General features: G+C 46.7%; 1 protein-coding gene and 1 long non-coding RNA gene across 2 annotated transcripts; one reads left to right on the forward strand and one right to left on the reverse strand.

Annotated features, from left to right (window-relative positions):
- Positions 1-10,295: 10,295 nt before the first annotated feature.
- Positions 10,296-12,558, reverse strand: LOC139835504 (uncharacterized). Its single transcript, XR_011751204.1, has 3 exons — positions 12,115-12,558; positions 11,303-11,399; positions 10,296-10,468 (listed from the first exon to the last, which is right to left on the reverse strand). It is a non-coding gene; the product is annotated as an uncharacterized lncRNA (long non-coding RNA).
- Positions 12,559-13,035: 477 nt separating this feature from the next.
- Positions 13,036-15,600, forward strand: LOC127327742 (uncharacterized). The gene has a single exon (XM_051354537.2). It carries the CDS (start codon positions 13,076-13,078, stop codon positions 15,566-15,568), a length of 2,493 nt encoding a protein of 830 aa, XP_051210497.1. The 5' UTR covers positions 13,036-13,075; the 3' UTR covers positions 15,569-15,600.
- The last annotated feature ends 5,151 nt before the right edge of the window (positions 15,601-20,751 follow it).

The raw sequence follows: 20,751 nt of genomic DNA on the forward strand, positions 1-20,751 counted from the left end.
GCGTTCCTCGTACCACACTGAAAGCGCAGTCTGTGGAGCAGAGCCTGGCTCGTTCCGTCAGGGCGTGGTAGGCCGTCCGATCCGTCGAGTTATCATGTCAGGGATAGATATCGGATAAATTTGAAGATGGCAATGTCTTGTATTCGGTTTTGGTGAGTCTATCCTCTTTGATCCTCTATTTTCCTCTTATCACAGAAGAGATAATGTACGAGAGCCTCAAGATGAGCACGGTGTCAAATAGCTTCTCTTCTTTTCTGGGAAATCAATCCATCAGTGTACCTAACTATCTTTCCGCTAGCTGAAGCTACTGCAACAACTCAACATCGTTCACCGCTACTGCACTTAATCTTAGATATTAGATTTTTAGTTGGTGGTAGTGGAAAAAATTCTTTTGTGGAAGTGGGTCGTTCATGCAATAGAGAAGTCATTGTCTTGCAAATTTCGCAAGAACAGAGTTTCAAACTAGGATGTGGCTTGGCTCATGTCCTAATTGTGTTGCTCAGGAACTGAACCATGACCTCGATGTAATCCCTTCAGCTTAATATATTCCCCTTTTGCCTGCAAAAGAAATCTACCTTTCCGCTAGCTGCTTATACATTTTGTTAGATATACTCTGCTTGTACATTCACGATCAGAGTTCGCAAATAGACGGCTCTACCTCCAACCTGCCAAAGCGATTGACATTGCCATTTGCCAGTTCCAAGCATAAGCTGCTTACACGTTCAGAAGGTAAAATGTTACCTCCTTCATAAAAATCAACATGATTGGCCAAAACGTGTAACACAAGCTCGTCTTTAGTTCCAATCGATGTCATTCGGCAGAGTAGTTGTGATCTTGTCACATAGAGAGAAAAGTACTGGTCGTCGCCAGCCAGGATCTTGAGTCCGTGAAGGCATATAGTTCTGGAAAAGCTTTGGCCGACTACACCCGCAACAAGAAAGGCGATATCCATGTCCGATTTTGGTTGGGCAGTCATCACGCCCTAACCCTTCAAAGTTCATACAGTATCAATCAATTGCCTTCTCCAAGCTCCAACTAACAAAGAAAACCCCTCTGTTTCATCCCGCCAGTGTTTGTTGCTTCCACGATTTGGAAGTTAGTTGGCACCAATCCTGTACGCGCACGCATCATTCGATGACAAAAACGGGTTCTTAACAGGGCACAACAAACATCAACTGTTCTAAACAGCAGCGCCGGCCACATCAGTACCACGATAGCAGGTTAACACGCGAAACGACAGAAATGAATCACGCGGCAACACACCACAGATTTCAGGTTCACCGTACTGTCGACCGAAGCACCAATTAGGCCATCTCCAGCGACCCACCGGGTCGTGGTCTATTTGAATCGGTCCGTGCGGAACGACGTATAGACTGTGCATGTTCTAGTAGTGTGATCCAAAAGAAAGAATATGTTCATCGTGATCCATTGGATCACTAAATTTGGAAAACCGATGCATCGGTGCGAATAGAGCTTTTGTCCTCCCATATCTGGCCGAACGGAGCGAGGGCCTGCGTGGTAGCGGCTCAATGGCCTTCTTCCTCTAGCCATTAATGGAAGTAGGCCGATCGTAAAGCTGCCCGCGTGGCCCGACGCATGCTCTCATGCTCAGCCGCGCAGCCCAACGCATGCTCTATTGCTCTGGCCGCGCCGCCCGACGCATTCTCGCAGCAATGTTGGCTTTTCAATCTTGGACGGCCTCCGGGCATTGGGCGTGGCCGGGGCCGAGGTCGCCGAGAAAGGCGCGGTGGGAGAGCCAGAGTTAGTCACCATCGTCCCCGTCACCACTGCCGCCCCCACCATCGGGGCTCGACCCAATCGACATCGACCTCTCCAGTTTCGAATTTAGTGTCACCATCCATGCCGGCATGGGCTGGGACAGGCTGCAACTGCCCCGGAGGTTTGTGTCGATAGTTGATGGGAAAGAGCCCCACAACATCGTGCTACGTGTGTTCGGCGGCGTGACTGGCCAGTGGTCGGTGGAGGTGTTGTTCGACGACCAGGGGCAAATGTTCCTCCACAACGGCTGGAGGTGGTTCGCCCGCACGCCATTGATGTCGGGCACTTTGTCATCTTCAAGTACGACGGCTACGACATGCTCACCGTCAAGGTCTTCGACGAGACCATGTGTCGCCGCCACTGCCACACCAATGAGGATGGCTAGGAGAGGGCAAGATGAAGACGATGTAGTCTTCTATTATGTTTTATTTCTTTCTATTTTGTTGTACCAATTTTTTTCGAAATGGAGACTTTAGCCCCAGCCTCTCCAACCTGATGATGCACGAAGTTCAAAGATTCAGTGTGTTAAAATTATGAATCACAAAGGGTTGAAAGAAAAATAACATGCAAAGACTATGCATTTATGATTCTACTAGTGGGACGCCACCCAAAAGCCAGTTAGTGGAAATCATGTGCAACCCTCAATAGTTGGTTGTAGCCAATAGCCATATGTTCCTATTGATCCTCCGGGGGAAGATTGGACCATAAGAGAATACAATGCGTAGCCAAGCGAATAACATACAAAAAAATGTGTACTTTGTTATGTTAAAGATTATATCGTTTCTACAAGTTCATATAGACCGACATAAAGCCGATACACCAAAGCAAATTCTAGCTTTAGTCATCTTATCAATCCCACTCAACCAATTCCCGAAGTTATTCGTGATATTCGTTGGAGGTGGTATATTATACATGAAGAATATTATCCACCATATTAAACGAGCAAAGGGACATGAGAGAAACAAAAATTCAACCGTCTCATCACGGTCACAAAAACAACATATTTTACATCTGATCCACGCCCTCTTTGCCAAATTGTCTTTTGTTAGCAAAACTTTGTTGCTCAAGAACCACATAAATATCTTAATTTTAAGCGATATTTTCAACTTCCAAAGGTACTTACGTAAAAATCTTGTATTATCATTCATCAAGTTAAGATACATAGATTTGATAGTAAACATACCGGTAAGAGATAGTTTCCACACAAATTTATCGCGTTCAATAGAAAGCTAGACCATCATCAGTCGCTGCCATAAATGTAACCAGTCATTTCATTTCCTACTGTTAAAACTCTTCTGAAACTAATATTCAGTGGAGTTTGAGCAAGAACATTGGCCAAAACCATTTTTATGGTGTACAATGTTATATAATGATGAATATTGTTGCGCCAGAGATGTATTGCCCAACCACACATCCTCCCAGAAACATATGGTTGCCCCATCTCCGAGCTTAAAAGAAACTCTACTAAAAAAACTCGCCCTTCACATGCATTAGTCCTTTCCAAAATGTGGGTTTTGCTTCTACTTGTGCTAGAGTTTTATTGAGAGTGTATTTGTTTTGAATCAATTCTTCCCACACACACCCCCTTCACTAAGAAGTTTAAAAAGGCATTTGCTAAGTAAACAATTGTTATTTTATTTCTAAAAATTAATAAATCTACATAACAAAATAGGCAGGTAACAATAGTGTGATGCCTCAATAATGAATTAACTATTGTGTCATGCCTCATTTAGCCATAATGTGCAAGAACGAAGACATCGCAATAAGTTTAAAATATATATTAAAAAAGTATGTAAAGTAATGGATTTATTTTTAATATAATTGCAAGATGTGTTCGAATCAACAATATAGTCTAATATCTGAATAAGCCATACAATGAATATTGACACAATAAATAGTTCACAAATGAAAATAAATAATTACAAAACATCCATTTTCAGATGAAGTTTGTGTCACACATTCTAAGGTACAACAATTTCTATACAACTGATTTCCCCGGGTTCAGACACGTTTACACACGTAGGAAGGATGAAAGCAATGAAACTTGTAGTGAAAAGAATTAAGTAGCACTTTCGGTTTGAACAGATCAGAAACTATATATTAAAAATGTCTCCTTCAGGTCTTCTAGAATATCATCATCTTCAACCACATTTGAAATTGCAGCAAGGAACAATACCGTCTTACTAACTTTCTTCCATCGGAAAACCTACACGAGATCTTCATCTTCGGTATTTTTTATGAAATCTTTCTTCTTGAAGTGCCACCACCTTAAATGTACCTGCTGATTTGAGCCTCAAACTATGTTCTCATTTACCTTCTAAATAATCTGATCAACAGATATCCGGTACGGATCGGCCATGATTTCTCTATGATGGGGCTCCACATCTATTTGTTGTCCTCCATCAAGTACTGCAGCGTAAGGGTCCACTTGCAAATCAAGAAGATACATTGATTCATGACAAGCAACAATTATTTTCACAAATATTAGCACCACTGGCACCGCCCATTGCATCAACACCACTGGCACTGGCACCACCCTCTAGCTCAATAGCACTAACCTCTAGCACACCCACATCATCAAGCATAGCAAAGAGGTCCAACTTACGATTAACTTTATACTTTTCCCAAATTTGTATAACCTGATGGGAGTGTTCAAGTTGTTCGTATACCTAATTCTTGTTCATCCGCACTAATTTAGCCTTCTGTTTGGAGTCCCAAGAAATACAGGTATGAATAATATCAACCAACTACAAATTTGACACAATCTCACTGCTATTCACAACCAATTCCACAACCTGCGAAGCCACATTCCTCTCTAGGCCATAATCTAGTTTTTTTTATGTAATGGTGAACTCATACTGATAGTTTGTTTAGAAATGCGGGATCAATGCTAGTCAACTGTTATGCAATAAATAATTAGAGGAAATTCAGGTGTTGCTCTACGATGACAGTTGAATCTAGCAAAGGTAAGAAAAAACACCTATGGTTTCTCTCGATGATAGTTGACGCCCCCTGTCCCTTCAATCTAGGGATCTTCAGTGCTGATGCAGGCATGAGGTGCCAGAGCACGCGCCAGAGCCGCCGTCAGGCAATCTCTCTGCTTTCTGTTATTCTGCGACGATGGCCCCGTCGGGCTAGCTCTTCGTTTACTGCTGCTCGGTCCTGGTTTATTGCAAGACCTTTGGCTACTCTCGTAGATCCCAGCTCTCGCCTCTTCCATCCGCGTTGCTCCTCGCGCCGACGAGGCCAGGTAGGCTGCTCCCTTCAACTTGCTATCCATGTGCCTCCGGAATTCTCGCAGACCTAGGGGTCTAGGGTTTGGACGGTCAAATAAGGGAATCTTGGCCTTACTAACAGTAGGTGGACTTGACACATAAGACGGACACTTAATGGAGAATTTTGGGCACATAACTTTGAGCGCTCATAAATGGGACCCCGCAGCACCATAACAGGAGATATCACGGCAACATCTGGTTTCGCCAACATTCGCTGAAGCATGCCCTTCAAAGAAATTAGCTACCCAATTTTCCAAAATTCTGCTACTATAATAAACAATGAGCCTCGTGAGTTGGATCCACACGGCATCCCACACCCCCCGACCCGGCGGCTATATAGTGGACCGGCCCAGCTTCTCTTTTTTCTTTCCTTTCTCATTTTTCTTTCCATTTATTCTTTGTTTTTTTAATTCGAATAATTACGAATTTGAACAATTTGTGAATCTGAACAATTTTTGAATCAGAATATTTTCAAATTTGAACAATTTTTGAATTTAATTTTTTTTTTGAATTTGAACAACTTTTATTTAAACATTTTGAAATTTGAATATTTTTGGGTCTGAATATTTTTTGAACTTGAAATTTTTTCATGATTTCTTCATATTTTTGAAATTAAAACAATTTAAAATACGCATATTTTTTAAAAATATGAAATTTATTAAAATTTGAACATTTTTAAAGTTCTTCACATTTTCCAAATTTAGAATTATAGTTTTTCAAAAAAATTAAAAAAAGAAATATAAAAATGAAACAGGAAAGGAAAGGAAAGAAACAAGAAAAAAACAGAAAAAGGAAACTGGACCAAAATTTAAAAAAACAGAGCATGCACCTAACTTGGCAGGCCGTACCGCGCGTATGGGTATGCGACTAGCGGTATGCGTCCACCTGGTCGGTGTATAGGACCCGCCTCGTGAGCTCTCTCGTGAAAATAGGAGGTGTGCCTATCAATTAGCCCCACAAACGGGGAAGTGCTAATACGTCGACCTGGTCGACTCGTGCGGGGTGCCGCACACCCCCAGCGAGCAGGTCGGGTAGGCTGGGCCGCGGCCCATTAGCTCAGGTACGATTCTTTTCTCCTTTTTCTTCCCTTTTTTCGTTTCTATTCTAACATTTTTCTTTTTCAAAATCTAACATTTTATGAAACTATTTTTTCAGATTTTTTTAAAAATATGAACATTTTTAAATTCAACAGTTTTTTATTTTGAACATTTTTTGAAAATTATTTTAAAAAAATTTGAAAAAAATATGTCTAGATAGTTTTAAATTTGAACATTTTTGAACTGTAAACATTTTTTGGGATTGAACTTTTTTTGAGATTTGAACTTTTTTTAATCTATTTCTTAAAAATATGAACATTTTTTGAATATGAGTACTTTACAAAATATCAACATTTTTTAAAAAATCTTAATATTTTTGAATCTAAAAACACAAAAAGAAACAAAAAAGGAAAAAAGAAATAGAAAAAAAGGAAAAGAAAAAACGGAAAAACGAAAAATGAAACAGAAAACGAAGTACACCACGAACTGGACCGAGCAGGCCCACCCATACTGCGCGCGAGGTGCGCGGCGCGTGGTGAACTAATGACCAATCTGGGAGAGCGCCTACTCGCCGCCTTAAGCGGGAGGCAGTGTTCGCTCCGCCTGAACAGGTTCCCCGTGGGCCGCTTCAAACCTGGGCCCAACAAAAGGTACTGCTTCTCCCTTTTCTTTCCTTTTAGTTTAGATCTTTAAAGATGTTTAAATTTTAAAAATGTTCAAATCTGAAAAAGTTTTGAAATATAAAAGTTTGAACTAAAAAAATTTGAATCTAAAAAAGTTCGGATCTCAAAAATTTCAAAATTTAAAAATGTTTAAATTTGAAAATTGTTCAAACATAAAAATTGTTTAAAATTGAAAATGTTCAAATTTGACAATTTTTTAGTTTATAAAACATAGAATTTTAAATCTAACAAAATTAATATTTGAATAAATTTCATATTTGAACAAATTTCATATTTGAATAAATTTCAAATATAAATAAATTTTAAATTTGAACAAATTTATGATGTACACATTTTTAAATCAAAGAAAAAAAACAAATCTGAACAAATTTCGAAATCACCAAACCAATGCAGCAAAAATAAAAAAGAAACCATCAAAAACCGAAAAAACCTGAGAAAAAACAAAAACTAGAAAACAAAGGAAAAAACCATACCTGCTAACCGCTAATGGGCCGGCCCGCCCCGTCCGTCGCTTGAGCGGGAGCGAATCGCTCCCGCATTGAGCGGCGAATAGGGATCGCGCCAATCTGGTCTGTGTGACTGTGTATAGGAATTCCCCCAAAAACGCACGCTATCGAGCGGGAAGCAGGGTGTCCGGACATAGCTGGCCCGCAACAAGGGAGCCCATCTATTTGGGCACTGCTACGGATGTAAGAGCATCCCCACTCGTTTGGGCTCCCCAGGCCCAAATCCGGCGAAATTTAGCGCCGGATGGATGTAGTTTTTGGCCTGGGGAGGCCCATTTTTCCAGCCGCGAGCCCATGGACGCGCACCCACCGCGTGCATAGCGACGGCGCAGTCACCGGGAAGGGCAATCGTCGGAGTTCCCTCGACGCATTGAACCGTCGCGAAGTGGACTGGAGAGCCGAAACGACTCGTCGGGAACGGTCGAAGTGGCCTCGATGCGAGAACCGCCGTAATGGAGCACGAACTCCGCGGAAGAGCAACCGGCGCTCTCTTTCGTCGAGAGACCTACATATACGGTTTTCGACGGGCGACGCCATTCATCTGTTCTCTCGTCACCATCCTCCGTCAACCATGAGCGATATCTCTTGGCCATCGGACACCGACAGCGAGGGGAAGCCGCCTGGATGGCGCCATTGGTGGGATCCGGGTTTGCATCGTCCCGGCGACGACGATTCCCCCCCGCCGGCCAGCGAGGACGAGTGGGACGACGAGGAGGAGGACGAAGAGGCCGTGGAGCAGGCCGAGGAGCAGGCCGAGGAAGAGGCCGAGGAAGAGGAGGAGGAGCAGGAGCAGGAGGAGGAGCAGGAGGAGGAGGATGAAGAGGCTGATGAGGACGACGACGAGGACTCAACTTCCTCCGACGAGGAGGTGACGAGCCGGAAGCGTCGCCGCGACGACGATGAGGCGGGGCCTTCTAAGAAGAAGAAGTAGTAGTTTAGTTTTAAAGTTTTTATATGTAATTTTTATGTTTATTCGAATTATATTCGAAATATATATATAATCTATCTATGTTGCACCACTTGAGAGTTCAAAGCTTTCGTTCGACGAGGGTATTGCCGTAGATCGGGAAGACGAGGGTTTTGCCGTAGATCGGGAAGACGAGGGTTTTGCCGTAGATCGGAGGCCATTGTCGCCGACAAGTTGGGGCCACGCGCGCTTTCGTTTCGTCCGGAGTCCCCGAGCGCTCCCCGGGGGGCCGGGGATGGCGTGGGATCGCCGGATGGATTTAGGCCCAAATCCGGACGAAAACGAGGAACCGGGGGCGCGACTGGGCCGAATTACGCCGTCCGGATGGAAAAAACGCTCGCCGGGGGCCTCGTCGGGGGGACGAGTGGAGATGCTCTAAGGAAAATGCTTCTTTACCTCCGGAGGTTCAGAGCGTCGGTGCCTCCGGATCCACCGCGCGCCACGCGTCCCTTGAAAATCAACATGCGCGTGGGTCCCACTACTTCCTTATCCGTTCTCCTCCATTCATTTTTTCCTCTCTTCTCTCTCTCGTACTCTCACATTGCAGGCCGGCCGCCCCGCCAACCGTTGGTGCCGCCGCCGTCTTGCCACACCGGCCGCCGCCGCCTTTCCTTTATATTCGGTGGCGCGCCGTGGGACTCCGGCGCTTGACTTCCCCGCCGCCAAGCCCGCGCCGCCGTCTTCCTCCAGGCAGGAGCGGGATGTGAGCGGAGGCTACCTCACGGGAGCGAGTGTGGAGCATGCCGTCGGTGCTCCCTCCTCGATGGCCGCGAGGACGAAGGCCGGCTCGCCCGTGCGCCATCTGGTGCTGCGAGTGGTGGACGGCGGAGCTACCAACGACGGCCACCGGTGCTGCAACGGTGTACACTGGAGCTGCAAGGAGAAGGCGGTGCTCCTGCCATCGATGGTGTATCCCACCGCCGTTGCTACAAAGGTCGGGATCCAGAGCTGCAATTCCCCACCGGCGATGCTGCAAATGCCTGCTGCACAAGCTGCAAGTCCCCATCGCCCGAGCTGCCTGCCGTCGAAGCTACAAATGGCGCGAGCCAGAGCTTCAATCCCCTACCGCCGGTGCTGCAAATGCTGGTCGGCCGAGCTGCAAGCCCCACCGCCGGATCTAGTATCACCGCCGGCGCTGCAAATCCAGTCCGTTAGAGCTGCCATGGGCGGGCGCCGGTGCTGCAACTACCTTCACCGGAGCGGCCATCGGCGGGCACCGGAGCTGCAATCCCCCACTGCTGCTGCAAGCGCCTTTCGCGGGAGCTGTCATCGGCAGGCGCCGGAGCAGCCAGGCATGCCCCAGCTGCAAGCGCTACTGCTAGATGCCGGGTGGCGCCGGCGAGGACCACTGGTGCTACGACAGCACCGACGGTGGCCACTGGTGCTGCGACTGGCGTCGTTGTGGTTGACGGTGCTGCTAGTCGGAGACCGGGATGCTGCATGGGGATCCGGCGGCACGCTCTTCTCTGGCGGCGCGATCTTCTCCGGCGACGAGGTCTTCTCCGGCGTCGCCGTCTTCTCCGATGACTTGTGTACGGGGCAGGAAGTGGTGGAGCTCCAAACGGTGGTGTCGTCGGTGGCCTGTGTACAGGGTAGTTGGAGATAGGGGCGTTTGGAGATGAGGATGGTGGATTTTTTTTCTCATATATTTAGACACGTGTCAAGCAGAGGAGACGGAGGCTGGGAAGTTCGGAGCCTCCGAAGGATTCTCAGCAGCGTCCATAGAGAAACCCACTTGGTATCGTGTTTTCTGAAAGGACGTTGCTACACAGTACCCAGGCACTGTGTAGTCTTCCACGGTGCCCCTCCTAAAAATAGAAAGAAACAGATCTGTCTGCTCCACGTATTACTAAAAAGGAAAGTTTGGTCCCCCACGTTTTCTCCTTGACCCAGCGTGCCATGCTTTATGCTTAGCTTTCCCACGATTTGTAAAAAGATACTACTACCACAATGTGAACCCAAAACAGCTACCCGCGGTACTTTCTTATACCTTCTCTGACACGCGTGGCTAGTACACGGCAGAAAGAACTGTACTAAATCTTGTAAAGAATGCATTCACACATGCAGTTGGCAAAACCGGAAAAAAAACATCATATATACAACCTCACCAACGTCCTTTTAATGTAACAAAACACATCGCTTTCAAGCAACCCGTAGATGAAAATTTGGCCCAAGCAATCGACAAGAATTACGCTTCAACCAGGCCTCTCCCTACTGCAACCTACATGTAAATATACCAGCGTCATTACATCTGCGGGTTAATCTTGTGTTCAAAAAATACATTCCAGACTATTAACAACTATATTTATGGTTGTGCGACAATGCAGTTTACATCGAAAACTACATATACAATTCATCAGTTACAAACTACATATACCATAGAAAAGAGTGATGTGGTTTTGATCAAAAAAAAATATTTAATCGAGGGATGGAAGAATAACATGTATCAAAATAAAAATACATATCAGGTTGAACCAAGAAGAAATCAAGAATAAACTACTACCTAATCTGACCCAAAACTTGTGGGAATAAAAATAGTACATTCTATGACTAGAATAATACATCCCATATGCAATTTTAATGAGAAAATACATCATGTTGAATAAAAAAAAGTTCCAGAAAGAACCATACTGTCTAATGTGAAGCAAAACTTCGAGGGATGCAAAAGAACTTCTTGTGATATAATAATGCATCCCGTATGCACAATATAATCATGAAAATACATCATGTTGGATAAAAAATTCAGGATGTTACCTACTGTTTAATCTGACCAAAACTTCAAGGAATATGAAAGTACATCCTATTATGCAATATAAGGACATAATAATACATCCATATGCATGAAAATACAACGCTAGTTACTTTCTAGTCATATGACCATCAGGCTTCCTCACTAAAGAAGCTTGCAATCTGCATTATTAACTCGCTGGTACTTACAACTAGTGTCGTCCTTGCATCAGTAGTCCACACAAAAGTAGCTTGAAGCATAAAGGAGACCAAGGATGTAATAGAGTGCAAGACTGTGAAGATCAAGTGTTGGGAGCGGGTTAGTTACCATGTTGGTAAGAGGCAGCTAAGCAACAGTCAAGTTGTATGGCATGCCGGAGAAGTCCTCCATCGATTTCCTCTTGACAATCCTCGAGAAGGTGACCCTGCAACGCAGCACAGCCCAGGGAATTTCTCACCGGCTAGAAGAAACAACAGAAAAGGGCAAGAAAATACGCTAGCATTTCATAGAGGATGGAATTGGAAGCTTCAAAAATAATAATGATAATGGAGTGCGGCATGAACTAGCTAGTCTCGTGAAAATACATGCACTTCGATTCAAACGTATACCATTGGGAGATGTTGCACTTTGCATATAGGAGAAAAATACATCCTGCAGATAGTGTTGATACCAAAAATACATACAATGGAAAAATGCAACTAGTATTCTCTAAGAGAGTAGCATGTATTTTAGGGGCAATTTTTACATCCTGTGATAAGAAAAATACAACCCACAAAACTAGTACTCTCTAAGTCTAACACATTGCATGTATTTATATGCAATTTTTACATCCTGTGAGAAAGAGAACCTACAAAGTAGTTTATTTTTTGAGGAAAACCTACAAAGCTGAGCAGTGTTCCTTTTTTCTACTCTCAGTACTCGCGGCTGGGCTGCAGCATACAACCGAGCAGTTTTTCAATTCATGGTGTCGCTATTTTTTTCAACTGTCAGGTAGTAGCACGTATGTGTTCCAGTGTATGCCATACCATGCTCTGTAGATCCGCCAAATCGTGGTTGATTCACGCGCGAAATAGAGCAAAAACTTCAGTACGGAAACAAACAATGGCAGGGGAGGGGGGGCAGCGGACGGAAACACTCACCAGCACAAAAAGATTGACAGACGCATCCGCCTTGACACAGAACCACGCCGCCGATGTTCGTCCGCGACTCGTCCCCGACGGGCCACAGTACTCGGATGCGTCGAATCCTAGAGCGACGCCGCCGGATACTCCTTCACCGAGCCTCGCACGACGGCCGCCCACCTTGGATGCGTCGATTAGCGAGGGCGCGCCGCCGATGATCCTCCATCGATGGTCGCCGGCCTCGATTCGCGGGGGCACGCCACTGAACGATCCCCTCTCACCACGGCTACCCCATCGGGAACGTCGGTCCGCGCGTCCGCACCGTCAAACGCTCTCTAGCACTGATTCCCTTAAACGTACACCCACCCCACTGTTTTTCACCGGACCTCCCGCCGCCGACGAGGCCGATTTAGCGGTGGGATCGGAGGAGATGTTGACGGGTGAGAGGGGAGAGGGGAATGGGGACGAAAAGTCAATGACCGAGGGCTGTTTTTCTTGACTGTGTTCCGCAGCTTCGTTCGATCCGTTCGATCCCGATCCGACGTCATCAAGAGGGGAGCACCGCCTAAGACCAGAGAGTGGCCAGGCAATAGTTAGATTATGCGTTTCTGAAAACAATAATCCTACATCTACGGTTTCGCTCCTACTTCTGAAAAACAGTCCGATTCGGTTTCGCTCCACTCAAAAGAAAAAGAAGGAAGAAAGAAATATAAGTCCACCCGCCACGTCGCCCGGTCCTCTTCGCCAGCGCCATCAAAATCCCCTTTCCGGACGTCGCCAAATCAAACCAAACCAGGCCGACGAGTGACGACCGCCACCTCTAACAGATCGTCGCCCCTTCTCTCGGTAACGAACTTGTAACTTTCCTGGATTTCCTCGCTGTCGATGTTGTTCGCTCACATCTAACAGCACAGATCGATCTTTCTTGGTCAGGATCGATTCAGATTGGTCTGAGCTGCTCCGATCCCGGTCCGAGTAGATGGTTTCGATGACGAGCGCCAAGAGAAGGATGGTCGCACCATCGATCGGTTCGTCGATGCTGCCGGACGAGCTGATGACGGAGGTGCTCATGCGGCTGCCGGTCAAATCCATCCTCCGCTTCCGCGCCGTATGCCGGTCCTGGGCCGCGGCACTCTCCTCTGAGGACTTCTGCAGCCTCCACATGGCCAAGGCGGAAGCTGAGGCAGCGGTGGCGCCACCCAAGCTGATATTCATCTCGCCGACACCTTCATTTGACTCCACTCTGGTGTACTCGGGCTCGTCATCGGACCCCAGCGACGGCTTGCTGTTCGCTCTCAATGGCGTGCGCGGCGACTTTGCGGACATGTCGCCTGCGCCATGCCGGGGCCTCACTCTCTTGCATGACCTAGTGGCGCCAGCCTACTATGTTTTCAACGCCGCCACACGGGCAGTCACCCGGCTGCCGCCTTGCCAGCATGCGGTCGCTTCCACTGCTGGTCTCGGGTTCGACGCCAGCACCAAGGAGTACAAGGTGGTGAGGCTGTCTTCCGGGAATTCGGACAAGAAGCAGAGGATCAAGTGTGAGGTGTATGTCCTCGGTGATCGGTGGCGGCCGGCTGCTGGAGGCGTGCCCTTCAGGTTCTGCAACTTTGCTAGCGCTGCTGTTGCGACTGTAAGGTGGAGCAAACGTAAACAAAGGCCGGTGTTTGCTGACGGATTTCTGCATTGGCTTATTTACCCAGCTACTCTGCTCACAAGGCCAAGAGCTGCTGTCCTATCATTTTCTCTACAGGATGAAACGTTTAAATGGATCCGGTCACCGCCCTTTGAGGTATCACTATCAGGAGTGCACTTGGTGGAGCTTTCTGGCCACTTATGCATGGTCCGGGACCTTCGTCCTCATGGTACCATCCTGGAGATTTGGAAGATGAAGGACTACATCTCCGGTGATTGGTCACTGCAACATAGCATTGACTTGCTACAGCACGTGGAAAGAGATTTGATCGATCCGCAGATTATTAGAGTTATTGGTTCTGTTGGAGATTACATATCAGGGGAGAAGGTAATCCTGGTCACGTCCAAACGCAAGGCGATTACCTATGATCCAGTGTCCGGAATTCTGAAAACCATTCTTTCAATAAGAGAAACTTCTTCACCTTACGAGACTGAGAAATCTACTCCTAGAGTCTGTTTATTTCAACAGAGTCTTGCTCCCGTGCATAAAACCAGTGAAGAGATTGCCTTGTTGTCTCCGCTGGCTAAAGCAATTAAGGAGGTCCTGTTCCGACTCCCGGGTGATTTTGTCGTGCAGCTCAAACTTGTCAGCAAGCAGTGGCTTAGATTGATTGGGAGTGAAAGCTTCCTCGGCTCTTACTATGCCCACAACAATATGGACAGGAGGCCAAAGATCATGCTGGTGGGCAGTGGCGCTGGAGGGTTGGGTTTCAGCTTTGCTCCTTTGAAGAAATTACTTCTAGGGGCTCCTGCTCAAGGTACATGGCTTAAAACAAATGTTGTTTGCTCCAAGCCTTGTCATGGTATGAACCTCTTAAGTACTGAGATGGAGGACTATTTGTGCAACCCTTCCACCGGTTACCACCGTAGCTTCCGCACTCGAATGTCGCTATACGATGTACCTGACCATGTACTCGAGATGATGCGTGGAAATCCCTGTACATCGGAAAAACATGCTTTTGCAGTTGGCAACAAGAATTCTGGCCTGGGGTTCAATCCGTTGACGCAAGAGCATGTCGTTGTTCAAACTTTGTATCACTTGAAGGACTTCAAATCTCGTGAGTATTTTCTCACATGCTCAGTTATTACCCATTGCTCAGGGCAAGACCAGTTTGAACCGCCCCTGCCCTTGAATGCCATGCCACCAGCCTATCTCTCAGGAGTTCTATACTGGATGAGTGAATCTAGGTTGGGCCAGAGTTACAAGAGGGCTGTTGTGTCATTTGATATTCCAACACAGAGCTTTTCTATCATCCCTTGCCCTCCCTGTATCGCTATGTGGAATGATACAAGTCCTTGTCAAGCGTTCGTGGTAGAGCTTGAGGGAACATTGTGTGTTGTCCTTGCAGATCCAGTTGCAGACGAATTAGATATTTGGAAGCTGGAGCATGATGGATGGGATAGAGCATATAAAGTATATCTGGATGGCTGGTTAGGTTATAGCTGCAATTCCTTTGGAGTAAGTGTTGTGACGTTGTTAGCTGTTGATCCCAAAGATGGAAGAATCTTGCTCAATACGGGGATGAAGCTTGGTCTTTATGATCCAGTGAGGCGCACAATTGAGAACTTGTATGATCTTGACGAGGTGCTACGTTTACAGCAATGGCACACATTCTTCGATGAGTTGCCTTACTCACAAGGGAAGCATTGCTCACATCAGGTGCCTTTGGAGGGAGAAGATCCAGCAGACAGTAAAATTCTGCCCTGGGTCCCCTTTTTATATGAGGAGAGTCTGGCAAGTTATCCACGTGCGCCCATTGCAAGGGGGTTATACTGATAAGTTCTCACTAGTTTAATATGCTCGAGCTGTTTGATAGCATTTGGCTTTTGCAAATTAGTGGTGCAAACTGCAATGTACACTTCTCAAAGTTTGTTCAAGAATATCGTGTTCTAGCATTGTATTTTGCTGTATGTTTTCTATCTTTATTTGTATTGATTCTTGAGTCTTTCCAAAGAAAGATCTTGCCTCTTCTACTGTTCCAGTTTCCATCCAGGTTTATCAACACCTAGTTTATTGCCGCCTAGTGTGAAGACAGCATTCTAAATCCCGTGGAAGAGGTCACCTAGGCAAGAGAACTCAGAGCAAGGTAGAGAAATCATTAACAGGGTTTTTCCATTTACCTATAAGAAAACTGGATTCTGTTACATGGTTTCGTTCTGGATTTGTTTCCACCTATGCAGCATTTTTTACTGTTTCATTGAGTTTGATCGGAAAAAATCGGAAACAGTATCGAACTCATCATAGAAATGCGGCTAGTGCTAGTAGAGACTTGATTTCTAATTTGTGATTCGTGTAAAAAGGTATTTCAAATGTCAGTCTATCTTCAGTTGACAAGTACAAGTAACAAAGAAACTGTCTATCTTCGGTTGAAAACTACAAGTAACAAAGAAACGATAGCTTTGAAATGTCAGTCTATCTTCAGTTAACAACCAGTTTTTCATGAAAGTATTGAGTCCTAAATGGCATCAAAATCTACCAAGTTTGAGATGTTGACAGAATCATGTCAGTTTAAGAAAGCACAAATTCATAATCACTGCCAACTAATGCCAGTTTCAGGCACCACAGATTTCCAATCATTAAATTCAAGTTGATATATAACCAACTGCAAAGTTTCGATGGAACACACACAAAATTGAAGAAAATTCTAACAACCAGCTATTTTTGTTGCAACGGAAACAAGAAACCCCTTGACTTTTCAACTTTGCACAAAATCAGCTGCAATCATAAGAGGCTTGATGAAAAACTACTAATGACATTACTTCAAGTTCTCACCGAGAAAGATTAGGCCATGTCCTAATTCAAAACACTGCAGACGAAGTTTGGTAACTCAATCAATAGTCACAATAGACATAAGCTACTTAAAACCGGCAACAGCATCCAGGATCCAGCCACTTGGTCCACAAGACGCTTTCCCTGTGAGGTGATGAGCCATCCACTACAATGCATATCAACAGACAGCAGCATCAGAATACAAAACAAGCTCAAACCACGGTTCATAGTGCTATTGAACTTCAGAAATGTGAACACATCAACAAGCTAAGATTGTGCCGAAGAAGAAAACTCACAGTCTATGGATACAATGAAGCAATGAAGACGTTGCCGATCTCTGAATCGAGGACCTTGGATATTCTGCCATTGCCATGCATATCGTAGCGGTGAGTTTCAGTCACCCCTACAGGATCATCACCGGCAAGTTCGTCCACTGAAATGAAATGGTGACGAAGAACACGCCCTGTCCTAGATACCCGAAAAAGCACAAGATCTCGACGGGGCGCTGCGACATGTTGCTTTAACCGAAGGTGCTCACCCTCGAACGTTAGAAGAGGGAGCCTGCGGCGTACACTTGGGATGCAGTCGCAGCGGCAGCTTGTGCAACACAGCACACTGCAGCACCTGGTATAGGCCGTGGCAATCAACCCACATGTGTCGCATCTCGCAACTGGGAATGCCCTTGGGTGGAAGCCAGTGATGTCTGGCAGCACGCCACCTGCTGCTGGTGCCGCCGCTGGCTCGGCGCCCGCACCGCCAGCTGCTGCTGCTGCTGCTGGTGGTTGGGCCGGAGGTCCATCGCCTGCTGCTGCTGCTGGTTCGGCCGGAGGTCCACCGCCTGCTGCTACTGCTGGTGGTGGTGGTGGTGGTGGTGGTCCGCCAACACCGGAGACATCATCCAGAGCGCCTCCGGCAGCAGGGCCGTGGGGTGGAGGGCCTGTAACGGCCTGGGCAGGTCCATTCGCGCTTGGGCCAGCAGCGCCTTGACTAGCAGCGGCCGCCGCGACTCCCCTTTGGCCATGATCGGCAGATTCTGGTACACCGCCTTCCTTGTCCACGAGCCTGAAGTACGCGTCGGCCCATGGAAGGTCCTGCACTCCCCTCGCCATGACCATGAGTCGGGTCGAGGCGCGCCATGCGCACTGGACCGCGACGCCCACCAGGTGCAACGCGAGGCCGTGCCGTATCTGATCCTGATGGTGGGGGTGGCTGTGCGACATGATCCTGATGGCGTCCACCCACCACGCGCTCCGCGCGGACCGCCGGGCCGTCGGCGGGCGCAACGCCACCCACCACCGCATCCAGGACGCGGCGCAACATGCCCGCCCACGACCAGACGGGCGCGGCCTCGGCGCGCCTGGTCTGGACGGGCGCGAGCACCTCCCTGTCCCTGGTTGGGGCCTCACGGCGAGCTGGCTCGGCCGCGACGCCGCGACGAACCGGCGCCACCCTAGCCTCCCGGCGAGCTGGTGGTGCGGGCGCGACCCCGCGACGAACGGGCGGTGACCGGGGAGGAGACTCTGGCATGTCCCTGCGTGCGTACAAGGAAGCGCGCGCGCGGTTAGAGGATGCCCTCGGAGGAACCAGTGAAGGGCGGGCAAGGTAGAGCGGCGGAGTTACGACTTACGAACCTGAGCACGGCGAACCGGTTGGCCGTGGCCACGGCCGAAGGAGCCGAAACCCTCGTCGCCCCCGTCGATCCGGTCGGAGGACAGCTCCGGCCCGAAGCTCCGACGCGTGTCCACCCCGCCTCCACGGTGTCGCTCACCGTCGCCGGCGCAGCCAGGCGTCCGTACGCCGGGCTGACCACATCCCACAGCTGGATCCCGATAGGGCTGCGGCGGCGCGGCGAACCGCTGGAGGAGCGCCGTGGCGGCGGGGCCTGGGACTGGGAGGCACTGCCCCTCGCCGGTGCAGAGGTGGATCTCATCATATCGCAGTTGAGCGCGCGGTTTTCCGTACGACGGCGAGATGGTTTGGGGAGGGGGTTTGCGGTGAATCTGTTCTGGAGACTGGGTTTAGGCGAGTTTAGCGAGAAGAGGAAAGGGGCATGTGGATGTGGGTGTGCTCGTCTTTCTGTGCGTGTGTGTGCGCGTTCGAAATTTCTTTCTTCCTCCGCAAGAAGCTCGCGGTGTCCTTATTCACCGCAAATCTAGGACCATGGTTCTTTCTCTGTTTCAGATCAGATGAAAATTAATACTCCCTCTATCCCAAAACCAAAACAGGATGCATACAAATATTTAGATAAAGTCAAATTTCTCAAAGTTTAACCAACTATATAGAGAAAAAATGTCAACATTTACACTTCTAAATTAATATTTTAGGAACCATCATAAATTATAATTTTCATATTATGTGCATTTAAAGTTTTAGATATTGATTTTTTTGTATATATATAGTTTCTCAAATTGTAAAATACTTTGACTGAAAACCACAGGCAGCCTAATTTGAGAAGGAGGGAGTACTATCCATCTCCAACATCAGTCCGTCACGCGTCATATTACGGCTAGCATTTTGGGTTTATGCTGCTAGACTTTTTTATCCATAGCATTATGGTAATGTTGTTGTTGTGGTCTGCACTAAACTAACTAGCAAGTGACCATATAATTCATAAAATTAATTTGGCATGCCAACCAATTCTATCGCCCCGCATTTAAGGTGGGATACCCTTGAAAGTGTAACTTAGATCTTTGAGGATGTAGCTTAGATCATCATTCTACCGGCATTCTCCTCATACATGGTTGCATGCAATGTGGATCATCCTTACATGGTTGCATGCTTAATTGCATTGCTTTCATGATGCATTCCTAAGCTAGTAATATGGTGTAGGATGTGTGGAGGCATTTAGTAAGGCCCTAGTTCTTTTGTACTCCCAAATGTGCCTTACGTTGAGGATTTCTAGCCACAACCTCAGAATGCAATGCTGCCAGAGATTCATGTAGTGGTGTTGGAGGCGAATGCGAATCATACAATGAAGGAGGTAGGTCGTGAAGACCAAATGAAGGCAACCAAGCAATGATCCTCTTTCCTATCCACTTTCGATTTGAATTAGAGAATCACCGCTAGCAAGGTTAGGACCGATAGGGCTTCATAGAGTTGCGCCTAAATATTTTTGCCAGGGCTATTTTAAAGTTATGTTGCAAATAGCTCTACTCAACTCAGGTGTGCAAATACCCGAGGAAGTGTAGAGTTGAGTCAATGAAGGTGTCAAAGCTTAGAGATCTTAGAGGAGCTCAATGATGTGAGGACACCTCTTCCATATTGTTGGAAGATGGGAAATACTCAAGCTACATCATGCTTCAGGGCCTACATTTGCCTCATTTGTTCATATCCTAGTATTTCTACCACAGAATTATCAGAGTTCCCCAACATAACTGTACATTATTATGCTCACATGTACACCATCTTCTCCTTTGGTCTGGCTAGTAGCAAGTATGCCTTGAGCTCCTCTAGGTAACATAATAGCTAGGATGAACTAATGTTCTCGTTATGGTTTATGTTTATGAACGCGTGGTTTTCTTATGTTCTAGCCATCATGTGATCTTATTTTGCGTATTAAAATGGTTTTGTTATGTTTTTAAATGAACTAGTATGTGGCATACATGGCCAAGAATTTATAGTTCATGGCACATGTGATATGAAAAAGTGTGTGTTTGGTAAAACAATTGTTGCATGATCTTAGACTAGAGAGAAGGCAGAGGTTGATTACTATAAGTTTGTAGTTAGATAAAACACCAGTCATGGAGTAAAGAAGGTGAAGATCACATCAACTTAAACAATCTTGCGAACTACATAATTGTCGCCCAGTTTGTCGTGATTGTGCTACTCTTGTTTTTGTAGTGTATGACCATTTGCATTCAACATGAAATGACAACTACGGAAGCAAACCTACAATAGAGTTGGTAAGCTCATGCATGTGGTGCAAGGTTTCCACATCAGTCCTCATGTGTGTAACCAAACACCCGATTTGCATCAACCTGGCCCCGCAAGAAAACTAGAAACCAAGCCAACAAAACAGCGGGGTTTCAATTTGTGTTGTCATACGAAGCAAAGTAATACAAGCAAACAAACGGGTTGCCGAACATGGTCATTGTCCTGATTACGCACAACCATATCCTGCTGGCCCAAATACATGCAAAGCACGCATGTAACCAAACACGCTTTTAACGGAACGCCATCTAGTTCATCCA

Source organism: Lolium perenne, chromosome 1, assembly GCF_019359855.2.
Source record: "Lolium perenne isolate Kyuss_39 chromosome 1, Kyuss_2.0, whole genome shotgun sequence".
Classification (NCBI taxonomy): domain Eukaryota; kingdom Viridiplantae; phylum Streptophyta; class Magnoliopsida; order Poales; family Poaceae; genus Lolium; species Lolium perenne.